Source organism: Dermacentor silvarum, chromosome 8 (genome assembly GCF_013339745.2).
Source record: "Dermacentor silvarum isolate Dsil-2018 chromosome 8, BIME_Dsil_1.4, whole genome shotgun sequence".
Lineage (NCBI taxonomy): Eukaryota > Metazoa > Arthropoda > Arachnida > Ixodida > Ixodidae > Dermacentor > Dermacentor silvarum.
The window spans coordinates 127,107,806-127,119,827 of NC_051161.1; the positions used below are offsets into that span (position 1 = coordinate 127,107,806).

Sequence of the window (12,022 nt, forward strand, 5' to 3'; positions counted from 1 at the left end):
TTTGTGTCAAGGTCGTGGCAATATAAATGAGTTAGCATATATATTGCAAAGTACTAAATATATAATTAGTTTAGCCATTCTTTACTTCAGTAAGTAATCTATTCCTATAATGAAAACAGAAATGTACAATCTAAGAGACTATCGGTTACAGCAAAACTAACAAGTCTTTGATCACAGCTCAAAACATGTATTTCGATGGCAAAAATGTCAACTGCAGTACAGTCGAACCCGGATATGTCGAATCTGAGGGGGATCAGAAAAAGGTTCGATATATAGGCATTTCGATATACAGTTAAACCTGCTTTAACGAACCTCCATATAACGAATTCCTGGATGTACCAAAGTTTTTTTATTTCCCGCCGTTACTCCATAGAAGCACATGCATTTGAGACCTCTACGTAATAAAGTGGCAGCGGGAGCCCCCCTCGAAATATCGAATTTTCCCCGCTGACAACCTAGAGATTTCGCCCCAAATTTTGTCATTTTTGGGCGAGCAGCAACCGGAAGCACCTTCTCTGCCGCGGCGGAATGCGAAGCGGCGGCGTTGCGCTTGGTGTGCTCGAATTCACGGCAATTGTGAGGCGAGAGCGAGCGTATGTGTGCGTGCATGCGCGAGGCGGGCCTGCATTTTTTATCCGCAGTTTTTGTATGTGCACAACTGCGCTGTCGCAACTGAGATGACGGATAAGGTTCTGGCAGAAACTATCCGACACCGCAGTGATGACAACGGATCTTGAGAGGACGACTCGGCACGCTCAATGACCTCCGCGAAGGAGGTGCTCGACACCATCGACCTTTCGCGCCGCGCCGCGGGTTCGTTGGACGATGACGGAGTATTGTGTTCATTGATGTCGTACGAACGGTCAGTGCTGCCGTCCATCATGAACAAACAACAAAGCAAAATCACGCAGTTTTTTACTGCAAAATAAATGTTTTGGGTGAGCTCTGCCGTCTGTTACCCTTTTGCTTACCTACCGTATTTACTAGAATCTAATGCGCACTTTTTTTCCGAGAAAATGGGTCCACAAATTGCCTGCGTGTTAGAATCGAGTACGACCACAAATTTGCGCTACCATATCGCCATCGGCATTTCAATGTGGCTGCCTCCTACGCACTTCGAGCCTAGCTCCCGTAGCTTCGACCATGTGCTGTAGTACGTGTGCTTAGTCTACGAATTTAGTTAAACAGCAAATATTTACAAGCTTATACGGCCGATAAAACTACTACCCTTACTTCGTATAGCTGTCTGCTAATTTGCTGTCGCAATCGATGCTTCGCCTTTTGGGCAAAACTGGGACTGTTTTGTTCGTCGCAACTTTAGTGTATTGGGAGTAAATTTTGAGCGATACATAGTTGTATTTCTGTATGAAAGCATGAGGTACGCGCTACTGTAAAGGATTTCTTTCCCCCTCTCTTTTGAAAAGAGAGGGGGGAAAAGAGGTGCACGTTGCAATTGAGGGTACGTTAGAATAAATACGTAAGCGTTTCTTTTTCGAATTTTCGTGCCGAACCTGCATATTACGAAATCCTCTTTATAACGAAGTTTTTTCGGGAATTTGTCAATTTCGTTATATACAGGTTTAACTGTATAAAATAAAAATTGTATAGAAAAATTTTTAAGGGGATTTTACTGCTGTTCGTTATACTTGCTGTTCATGGTAAGTTGAATACTTGCACTTCTACGTTCATGTTCTACTTCATGTTCACTTAAACATACTGCCAGCTGTCCCAAATTTTTCATAATGTTTACAAATTTGGGCTCATGTTACACTTTGCAAATTTCGCTACAAGCTTTACGGGAAAATAAGTTCCGTTAGTTAAAAAGTTTCCCTCGTCGATATCCTAACCTTCTGTTGGAAGTTCCCTGGGGAGGAAAGAACGCCGGAGGAGTATTTACTTTGAGCAAGTTTGTGTAGAGAAGTTTCTGAAACGGGCCAAATAGTAAACAGCAATGTTAGTGAAAAAAGTCACTGATGTAAAAGCAGCGTGTTGTTTGTCAGTTTGGGCTGTTCCAAGTTTACTGCTGTTTGTGTGCTGCGTCTACAGGTAAATCATTTGTTGAGAAAATGCGTATGTGTCCCTCAGAAGGCATGTGCTCAGGGCAAGCTTCAAAGCAAAATTAGTGCTATCGCTCTCCCCGCTACTTCGGTTTTTAAAAGCAACGGGCTTGGACAAGCGGCTGTGACAGTGATGTCAGGTACCACGCAAGAGTGACGGACTGTGACTGACGATGTGTGTGCTGTGCTGTGTGCTCTCTCTCTCTCCTCCCCATCTTTCATTCCTCCTCATCCCGCTCCCATGTGTAGGGTAGCAAACCGGTTGTGCTGAACTGGTTAACCTCCCTGCCTTTCCTTCTCCACTCTTTCCTTCCTTCCCGCATCAGTGTCATGTCCATGTGGTTTTTACAAATATTAAAGTTCACAGGCTGGCAGGCATTTATAAAAAAAATGGATAACTCCTTTATGTTCTTGAACGCCTTAGGCTCAGTGAAAGATGGCAACCTAAAACACTGCCCTTGCCTTGTTTTGCTTGTGACAGCTTGTGAGGAGACGACCTGCTGAGCGCATTTCCCTGGATGAAGTCAAGGCCCACCCTTGGGTTGTGAACAATGCGGACACTACCATCCAATGCCGCACCTTGTAATAAAGCGAGTGCGAGCTGTTACGGCTGATGTATATAGCATGTACAGTCACATTGTGTGCATTGTCTGGGACTTGTGGATGATGTGTTCGCAGGTGAGCTCTTCTACAGCTTCTAGTGTGCAATGTCATCAAACTGTCAGTGCGGCAACTTGTGCCTCACCTATGTAGCTAACCTTGAAGCTCAGAGCACCGTAAAATTTTTCCGTACGAGATGCACCACTCCTTATAGTATGCACGCCATTTCAGCCTCTCTATCATTTTGGCCTACACTGACCTTGTATGATGAATACAAGCATTATGTAAACCGTCTTTTAAACTGTGGTACAATATGTAATAAACATGTTCTTTTAGTTAGTACAATTTTGTTTGTTCCTTCATTGAGAGGTACCTTCCACAGACCACAGAATGTGGAAAGTTATACAGTTGTGAATGTCAAATTATGGACATTGTGCTGACTTATTGAGATCGCATCTCTGCACGCACTCGGACATGATCACATGCACATACATTCACTCAATGAAATTGACTGTGTGCTGGCTGCGTCCGGGTCGCCCCAATTCATTTCAACAGCTCCACCACCAGCTGAGTGCACTGGCTGTAGCCGCAACGCTCTAACACAACCGTGTTGTGAAAATATGGAAGGCATTGGCTACTGTGGCAGTGATCTGGTAAGTGCACATCTGCACCTTTTTACGCTTTGTCATGCTCTCTCGGGCACTGGGGTGGCGCAAGATTAACCCCGACATAAACACGGCCACAAGAGCAGAATATTGTACACCATACCTTGTGCGAATTCAGCATAGTATCTATTGCTGTGATTGGCAACATCTTATCTTTTCCCTTAGCATTGCAATCGTTTGAATGTACAGATTCGAAAACTCTTCAGGTGCAGAAAGTAATACAGTAAAAGCTCGATGATACGATCACGGCTAATACGAATTTCCTGATGATACGAATTTTTCTGTGGTCCCGGCCGAGCCCCATTACTTTGCAACGTGCTAGAGAACGGTTGTTACGAATCGATTTTCAGCCTGCGTCGGTTGATACGAATAAACGCCGCCCCACCGACGGCCGCGAAAGAGAACAGCGCGCAGTCACGCGCTTTCTCTCCTCCTCTTTTGGTGCGAAGGCGCGGCGCCGGACAGCGCGGACTCCGCGACTGGGCGCGAAGAGTTTGAAGCGGTGGCGCTTCAAGAAATAAATGCTTTTTACGTACATGTGCCTGAGTGAGTTCACCTCTGACTCTTTAATTTAGCTACAGTCGAATCTCGTTAATTCGAACACGCTTATTTCGAACATATTGCGCACCGACAATGCTCTTAGCAGCGCGCCAAATAACGCGGCGGCGCCTCCGACCGGCATTGCTCCGACACCGCCGTAGAGCAAAAGCTCAGGAGAGACCCCTCAATGCCGCGCGCGAAGGAACGGGGAAAAAAAAAGAACCAGCGGCGGAAATTTCCCCCTCTCTCAAATTGCAAGGTTGCCGTTTCTGCATCGCGCCGGAACAAGCGTGTACGTGCCGACTAGAGTGTTCTAGACAACTGTATTCTAGCACACAATAGTGCCGACGTCTCAGCCACGCGGATAAAATGGCAGTGAACCCTTCTCCTCTATTTTCTAGTCACATGTTGACCTTGCACGCTGCGGCAGCAGCGCAGAGGGAAGCAGCGGCGGAGGCACAGTTGGGCCAACGAAACTGCCACGCCCGCAAACGCTCGCTTCCCGATAACTGCAGAAAACGAAACTTCAGGGGGCGGCTAAAATAAGCTGGCGCCAGCACGGCGGCGGGCGCGCACGGAGATGTGCGTACGGAGTCGAAGGTGAGAGAGCTACGAGGGAGTTGAGAGGGAGGGCGAGGGGAGCCACCGAAGCGGCGGAGTTGACGCGGCCAAATCCGCTTGCCTGCCGCCCTCCTCCCTCACCTTCGACGGTCTCCGTGCGCACCCGTGTGCCGGCGCCGCCCGCTCGCTCCCTGAAGCTTCGTTTTCTGTCGTTATCGGGAAGCGACCGTTAGCCGGCGTGGGCAGTTTCGTGGCCCGCGCTTGCTATGCGCTTGCGCGCCGCGATATTTCACGACTCGCACCGTTCGTGCATCGTGCTATGGTGCATGAATACTTCAAAAATACGTCCTTTTAATTTGAACAAATTTTCGGGCCCCTTCGAGTTCGAATTATCGAGATTCGACAGTATTTTTAATTGTGTTTCGATGATACGAATTTCGGCTAATACGAATATTTTTCGTGACCCCATGAGATTCGTATCATCGAGCTTTTACTGTACTGCTTTGACACCAGCTACTTTGCTTATTTTCTTCTGGTTGTGAGCTGTCCCACACACACATTGAGGCAGAGTTACTTTTTGGTATTATTTAGCTGCGCATTCCTTGTGTGTGCAGCCTCATTTTTTTTTCGGACCGAAACTTGATTGCTCTGTGCATTGTCTCTGCGGCAAACGTAATTTTAGCTTATGGGCGTAGCGTGCAGCTTGTAAATGCAACACCTGCAGGTCAAAGGTGTGCTTCATGCGCTGCACACAAGTTCTCTTGAGCGATTTTGGAAGGCGCATCTATGCCGCTGCCATTTTCCATAATTTGGTGTGTACAGAAGTGTACAGCCACAATGTCTTGCTGCTCCGAGGCTCGTACGACGAGGATGCATAGCTGTCGTGAAACTTGTGAAACTGTAGTGTTGTAGGAATCAGAGTGTTGGTCACTGAGGTAGTTCAGCAATAAAGCATGAAGAGGGCATTTAAACACCGCCAGAATGTCGCCCACCCCTTGTGTAGTCACAACCATCATTGTTGATCACGAGAGGGTTATCAACATACATATAAATTTTACAGCTATATCCCCTTAACCTTTCACTCAACAACTTGTCAAGGTGTGGCATAAAAATGTCAGGGGTAATTAAAGCTAGATGTGAGTCAATGCATGTGCCTTTTTTCTTAAATATCAACTTTGTCAGTCCGTTAGACAACCATTGAGATTACAATCATGAACAGATATTTCAACACTTCAACAGACATTGAGCTAGAATTTGTAAAATCCATGGCACCATGCTGTAAATCTGACCCTTTGGCATGCTTCGGTAGTTTGTCATGTTGCAAGAAAACCAGACTTCTGCCATGTTTTTCCAACATAGCAACTATCTAGTCAACTAGCCCACATGTATTGCTTGCCAAGTTATCAGAGAAAGCACTTGTCTCGCCGAGTGATGTCTTAATGCGAGGGCATTTTACAGATAATTGAAGGGTGCTGAGAGTTCTGGGTTATGATAGAAAACAGCTGAAATAGAGGGAGAGGCTCATGGGGAGGTGAAAGTGAAGAAAATGAGTGAAGGGGTGAGGAGGAGGCAGGCGCAAGGTGTTACATCTGTGTCATGTGACGGAGCGACCTCATCCTCCTTCCTCGCTTGGTTGTGCCACTCGTGTCACCACGTGCATCACCACGTGTCGCCACATGCACCCTTGCAAGAAGGTGGTCATGTCTGACGAGGCTACCACTGCCACGGTGGAGAGGCTGTGTCACCAGGCCTAATACTTCACCAGTGTAAAAATATTAGGGTGCCAAAGTGCCTCGGAAATAATCCACTAGCCTGGAAGTTGGTATAGCAGAAACTGAGAGAGAGAGCATCATCAGCATAAGACCTTCAAGCATTATGGACTAGGAGGACGCAGCAAAATGGAAGGTCAAGCAGCGAACATCCAGTGGATATCTGCTTCAGGATTTGACATATTAGACATTAGTAGATGTAGGAAGATGGACAAGCAGGATGGTTGGTTGACATTCTTCTTCAGCACTGTCGAAAGCACAATGAAAATACTAAAGATAGTCCCCGGTGTGCCGTCCTCCTGTTCTACTGTCCGTCGTCTTTTTGCTGTGCATTAGAAAACTACTAGACATGCCTTGTGCAGTTGTAGTGGACATGCGTACTCAAATTGTTTCTTAAGTTGCACCTACACTGGTAGAGGTGCCTGGCCACGAGCGCATGGAGGCAAGTGCTTAAGCTAGAGCGTTTGCCCAATAACTTGTTGAGCCTCCCTGATGTCGTGGTGAAACATCCATAACCTAACGAGCCACAAGAAACGCATGGCTCATCTCATTTGGAACTTCCAGCCTAGATTACACTCACCCATTTTCTGCTCTAGAGAATTGAACATGTAACTTTGACAAGCGCTTATTACATTGTGAAGTCAGTGCATGTTTAACTTTTCTCCCTGAGTTCCCATGCTCCCTGGGTCTCCATGCACCTGAGCTGCGGAAAATTTTACATCGGCCAGACGGGTTGGTGTATAAAGGTCTACTTTGAAGGTTGTAGCAGGTGGTGGAAATTGTGTGCTCACTGTAAAGAATGCGGGTGCATTCCGTTGTGTAGTAGTACGGTTGTACTTAGCATGTCAAAAGACAGACTGGCAAGGTAGATTACAGAAGCTGGGCAGATTTGCGTACACTCAGACCCGTGCGTTGGTGTTCACTCTTAGCGCTCACGCATAAAGAAATAAGGTTTTTAAACTATATTAAATTTACTGTCTTTAGACACATCTGTTATCAAAAGCTTTATCGATAGCCATGTTGACCCTGTATAACTACCGTATTTTTCGGTGTATCAGACGCGGGCTTTTTTCTGAATTTTTCGTTGTTGCGTCTTATAGAACAGTACAACTTGTGTACGTTTTTTTTTCGGGAAAACTGCGCATTAGTGTTCCTTCTATAGCGCTCGCGGATTAAGAACTGGAGTTCTTGAACTATTAAATATACTGTCTTTAGACGCATCTGATATCAAAGGCTTTATCGATAGCCCTGTATGACTACACCTTGTGATATGTTTCACTGCACATGCGCGAATCACCGCTGTCCTGCACAACTTTCCAATAAACATCAGCTTAAGTGAGCGCCTGTCCTGTAACGTCTTTCTTCACCCCTGCCGTTGTACCGCTCATACGTTTATGATATGTTGCTCCAACTGGCCCAGCCGACTACTGTCATTTTCTGAGTAGTATTTTTTTTTGCTCATGAAATCTTACATGTGGGCAACTTGGAATATGGTGTCCGACTTTACAGCCACGGGCTTCCAGCTTCAGAAACGTCTAAAAAGGGCGAACTTTTCACTTTATCCTAAATATGAGAGCGCCAATTGCTGTGAGAGTGGGAGATGGTGTCATATTCTAACACCTGTTCTTCAATTTCTTTTTAAAATTCAATTTCGCACTTTTCATTTTCTTCAATAACCTTCCGACAGACACTAGAAGAGGACGAATTTTGTCATGTTTAAACCATCGCGAGTGTTCTTGATCAGTTGTGCAAGCAAGCAAGCGCACACACGCACACCCTGCCGCAGTAGTGCACTTGCTATAGCATTGCGCTGCTGAGCTCTAGGTGGTGGAGGAATCGTTGCAGGAAAGAAGGTTAAAAAAAAGGCACTGCAGCGGTAGTGCATTCACTGTGCTTCGGAATGTTTTAGTGACGGGTTCTGTCGAACCCGCAATACAGTGAGATAGTTACTTTGCTTGTGCTTTGCGCTTGTGTCTATACTGCGTATACTTCGTTTTGCTTTCTGTGGTACCATTACACGAGGAATGTGCCACAATTGCTAGGCCTATAATAGATTCCTGGGGCTACACTAAGAGATTGTAAAGAATACATAGAGATTACATCTACCCACAACTTTTTGTACACTTTGGATGCGCCATCTGAAGGATTACTGTGTTGCTGTAAAGTTCTAACAGACAACGTAAGCTCATAGACTGGTGCGCTGCTAGCGAGTTAAGGCTAAGCCCCTACTGCACTCTGTCGTCTTCTGTATGCTTTACCAGTGTGGCGAGGCAGGCACCGATGTGTTCGTCGACACTCCGCTGGCGTGGAAGCGGGATGTCGTGTCTTACCAGGACATCACGAATGTGAGGGTGTCTTTCGTGTTTTCAAAACAGAACAACAAAGACGAAATACAGCGTTCAAAGCCAGCACCAGCAAGATAGGCATGCACACTTTGAATTGTGATGTCACGTGTGAATGCGGGACACTCATTGAGATCCATGCATGTCGCGGGACAAGAGCGTTATACAAGGTCTGACCCAGAAGTTTGTATACTACTACTACTACTACTACTACTACTACTACTACTACTATACATAATCATTTCATCAACTTTCAAATACATCAATGTGGTCACCTTCAATATAGTCCCCATTAGACAATGGCTCTTCTTCCATTGCTGGAAGCACTCTACAAAATTCTTTAAGCATTTTAGTAAAGACGTAGTTTTCATTTGAATTGTCACATCCCCAAAATGCTGTGCTCCAAGCACCAGTTTGCATGCGAGGTCATGACTAGAAATGGGTTGCGCAATGAGTGCACGCATAAAAGTCTGCCTTGTTATACAGCAGTGCAGCTTGTGCTAGAGTACAACCGGGTTCCTTATTGAGCGGTGAGGACGCCCCCGCTACACCCTCTCCCATTTTTTGTTGACTCACTGCATGAACTTTTCTGGCAGACCAGGAGGAGTATTTCGTTACTGTCCACCTAGTTGACATGTTCATTTCGTCTGCTGCTGAAGTTCTAATTGGTTGGGCTGGAGCACACGTGAGGAGGAGACGGGTGCCCCCAGCCAATGGGCACTTCAGCCGCAAATGAAATGGACATATCCACCAGGTGGACGCTTACGGAATACCTCCCATGGTATTATCGTCTCCGTCCCACATTTTAATGTAGGGAGCCGTGACTTAAGACCAATGTTACGTCATGAACTGAAGCGCAGACTTTTTCTTACCAAGGAGCTGTTGAGTAAAAACGGTCTGATTGACGCCGCTCACACAGCTTCTATATTTCAAATTGCACTCGAATAAAGTTCGTACAGGGACAGCGTGAGTGCACTGAAAGTTCCGTAGTGAAAAACAAGAAAACTACACTTGAAGAACATTGGAGAAGCTGCAAAGGGTCTCTGGCTGGGAGCTCTATTGCGGACACTCAATGAGCAGATGTTCCACAGGCACATCCGGGGTGTTACACGGGGCGCAAGCAGCGGACGACCTCTTGATCCTAAGGAGGAATAATCGATGTATGATCGTATCAAAGGTGTGATCAATGCGATGGTATGCTGGAAAGTTCAAAAACAGGCCAATCCTGAATATGAGAGATGACTTTGCCTGGTCTTCAAACGACGTCGGTTCACGAAGTTTTTTGCCGAGGTCTAGATGAAATACGCTTGGCATTTGATATCGTATATTAAACAGGGTTCACGCTATCTGAATTATGTGCCGCAGCAGTCAGTCTGTCTGCCGCGCCTCATTTCCTTCAATACCAAATTAACATGGCCTGGAATTCACTGAAAGCAGCCAAAAGATGCAATTTGAGGTTTCTCAGGGCAATAAACTGTCATCGTGATAGTGCGATGCAGTTAGTATTCTTAGAGGCGTCCTCGACTTAGAATAAATCACCCATCTACTCATGCAATCACTTTCTGATACGAACCATCTGCTTGCAGTAAACCGAAGAGTGCGGCCACCGTAGATGACGTCTGGTGAGAGAATCGGTAACTTTTTGCTGACCTGATATTTAGGCGCGTAAAATGCCACCGTCGAACTTTAATCTGTTAACCATCTGTAAAAACAAATGTAAGGAATACTTGCTGGCAGCTTCAGTGAAAAAGTGTTAAGTACGTATTTTGCTTCCAGTGGATTCTTTTCAATGCCCGAAAAGATCAAAGTTGCAGTAGGTTCTAGCCAAGGGGGATGTTTGAGTTCAGGGCGCACAGGTTGATGAAAATGGGGCAGAACGGCGTGTTGTGCACGTACTGGATCGCAGACGCGTCCAGATCTGTGAAGTAGCTTGTTTTGAAGAGGATGATCCTAGCATTGAGCTGATAGTCTGAGTAAGTAAGTGTTGGTAGATTTCTTGAATATGGAGAGAATCAACTGTAGATACCGTTGCTCCTGCTAATACAAACGCACTTCGTTGAGTAACACGAGAACAAGGTGAGAGCAGGAGCCAACGTTTCGACAAGTGGACCTGTCTTCTTCAAGGCGACATATGCTCTCCTCGGCACAGTATAGAGAAGGTAAGGCGGGTGGGTGAGGTAACGAGCGAGAGTGTGTTAGCGGCGAGGGTGTAGAATTACCTCACCCACCCGCCTTACCTTCTCTCCCCTTTAGATGAACCCTACCTATATATACTGTGCCGAGGAGAGCATATGTCGCCTTGAAGAAGACAAGTCCACTTGTCGAAACGTTGGCTCCTGCTCTCACCTTGTTCTCGTGTTACTCACCGTCTTGAATCGCCATCTCCCGCATTCCCCTTGTTTTCCCTGAAATGTACTTCATGTTGCACGAGACAAACCGAGACATTTAATTTAAACGCGGGCCAATAATTTACTTTTCTTCATTACATCGAGACAAGACATGGATAACTGGTAATGAGCAATTGATGGCTTTGCGGACAAGATAAATGTGAAGTCTCATTACTGATTCTGTCGAGCCTTCTCATTTTGTGCCTAATATGTATCTCATGACATTTATTGTGGGATTAACATGCTCGTCAAGAGACGATATGTGAGCGCCTCCATGACAGTGTTTGATTTAAAATGATTTCAAGCAACCAGTGAGATCACGCAACAGGTAATTCGATCTAGTTTACTGTGAGAAGAAGGCTCCCGAGACGACTATTTGTGAGGGCTATAGCACTAATGGCTCGATGGCAGAACATCCATGTCACATTCTAATGAAAAGCGTGTAGCGATGTCAATTCGTTCTTGAGAAAACTGCTGAACTTCAGTGCAACTTTACCCCGATGTCCAAAGACATATATCATCTGCTTAGATTGATATTTGCGCTGTAGACGGCAACAAGTGTGGCAGTTTGAACATCACAGCATTAAATAGTATTAGGCTCAAAGCGCTGCCTTAATTGCTGCATGCTCTGCTACAGCTTGAATTCTGTACTCTGGCCGTCCTTGGTCATCATAAAAATACGTTGATATGAAATAAAGTGAGAAATACAGTGGAGAATCGGCCTTTTATTTCGATACAGTGAATTCCATGCAAAAGGTGCACATGACTGACAGTGTAGAAAGCTTGTTGAACATCTAGAAAGACCGCTATTGTCATTAGGCCTGCTGCCTTCTCATACTCTACATACGTTACTAAGTCCAAAACAAAATCGAGAGCACTTCGGTGAAGCTAGATGGCTTTCAACATATGCTATCAAGGCTATATGCTATTTACGCTTTTATGCATATCTGTAGATGAATACAGCCTTTACAATCTTTCGCACTGGTCTACATTAGAAGTCTGGGCTGCGAAATGTAAAATTAAAATTAACGAATCTAAATCAGTCATGCTCAGAGTTACAAACAGAACAAAGCATGTTATTGAGTATAATTATGAGATGAA

At 45.5% G+C, this 12,022-nt stretch overlaps 1 protein-coding gene across 2 annotated transcripts in view; it reads left to right on the plus strand.

The window, feature by feature from the left end:
- Positions 1 to 3,002, plus strand: part of LOC119461684 (aurora kinase A-B) — a 42,400-nt gene extending 39,398 nt beyond the window's left edge. For both annotated transcript variants that reach the window (XM_037723053.2, XM_049671884.1), the window contains exon 7: positions 2,539 to 3,002. In XM_037723053.2, coding sequence (XP_037578981.1) covers positions 2,539 to 2,643 — 105 coding nt within the window. In that variant the 3' untranslated portion in view covers positions 2,644 to 3,002. The remainder of the gene's footprint in view (positions 1 to 2,538) is intronic.
- The last annotated feature ends 9,020 nt before the right edge of the window (positions 3,003 to 12,022 follow it).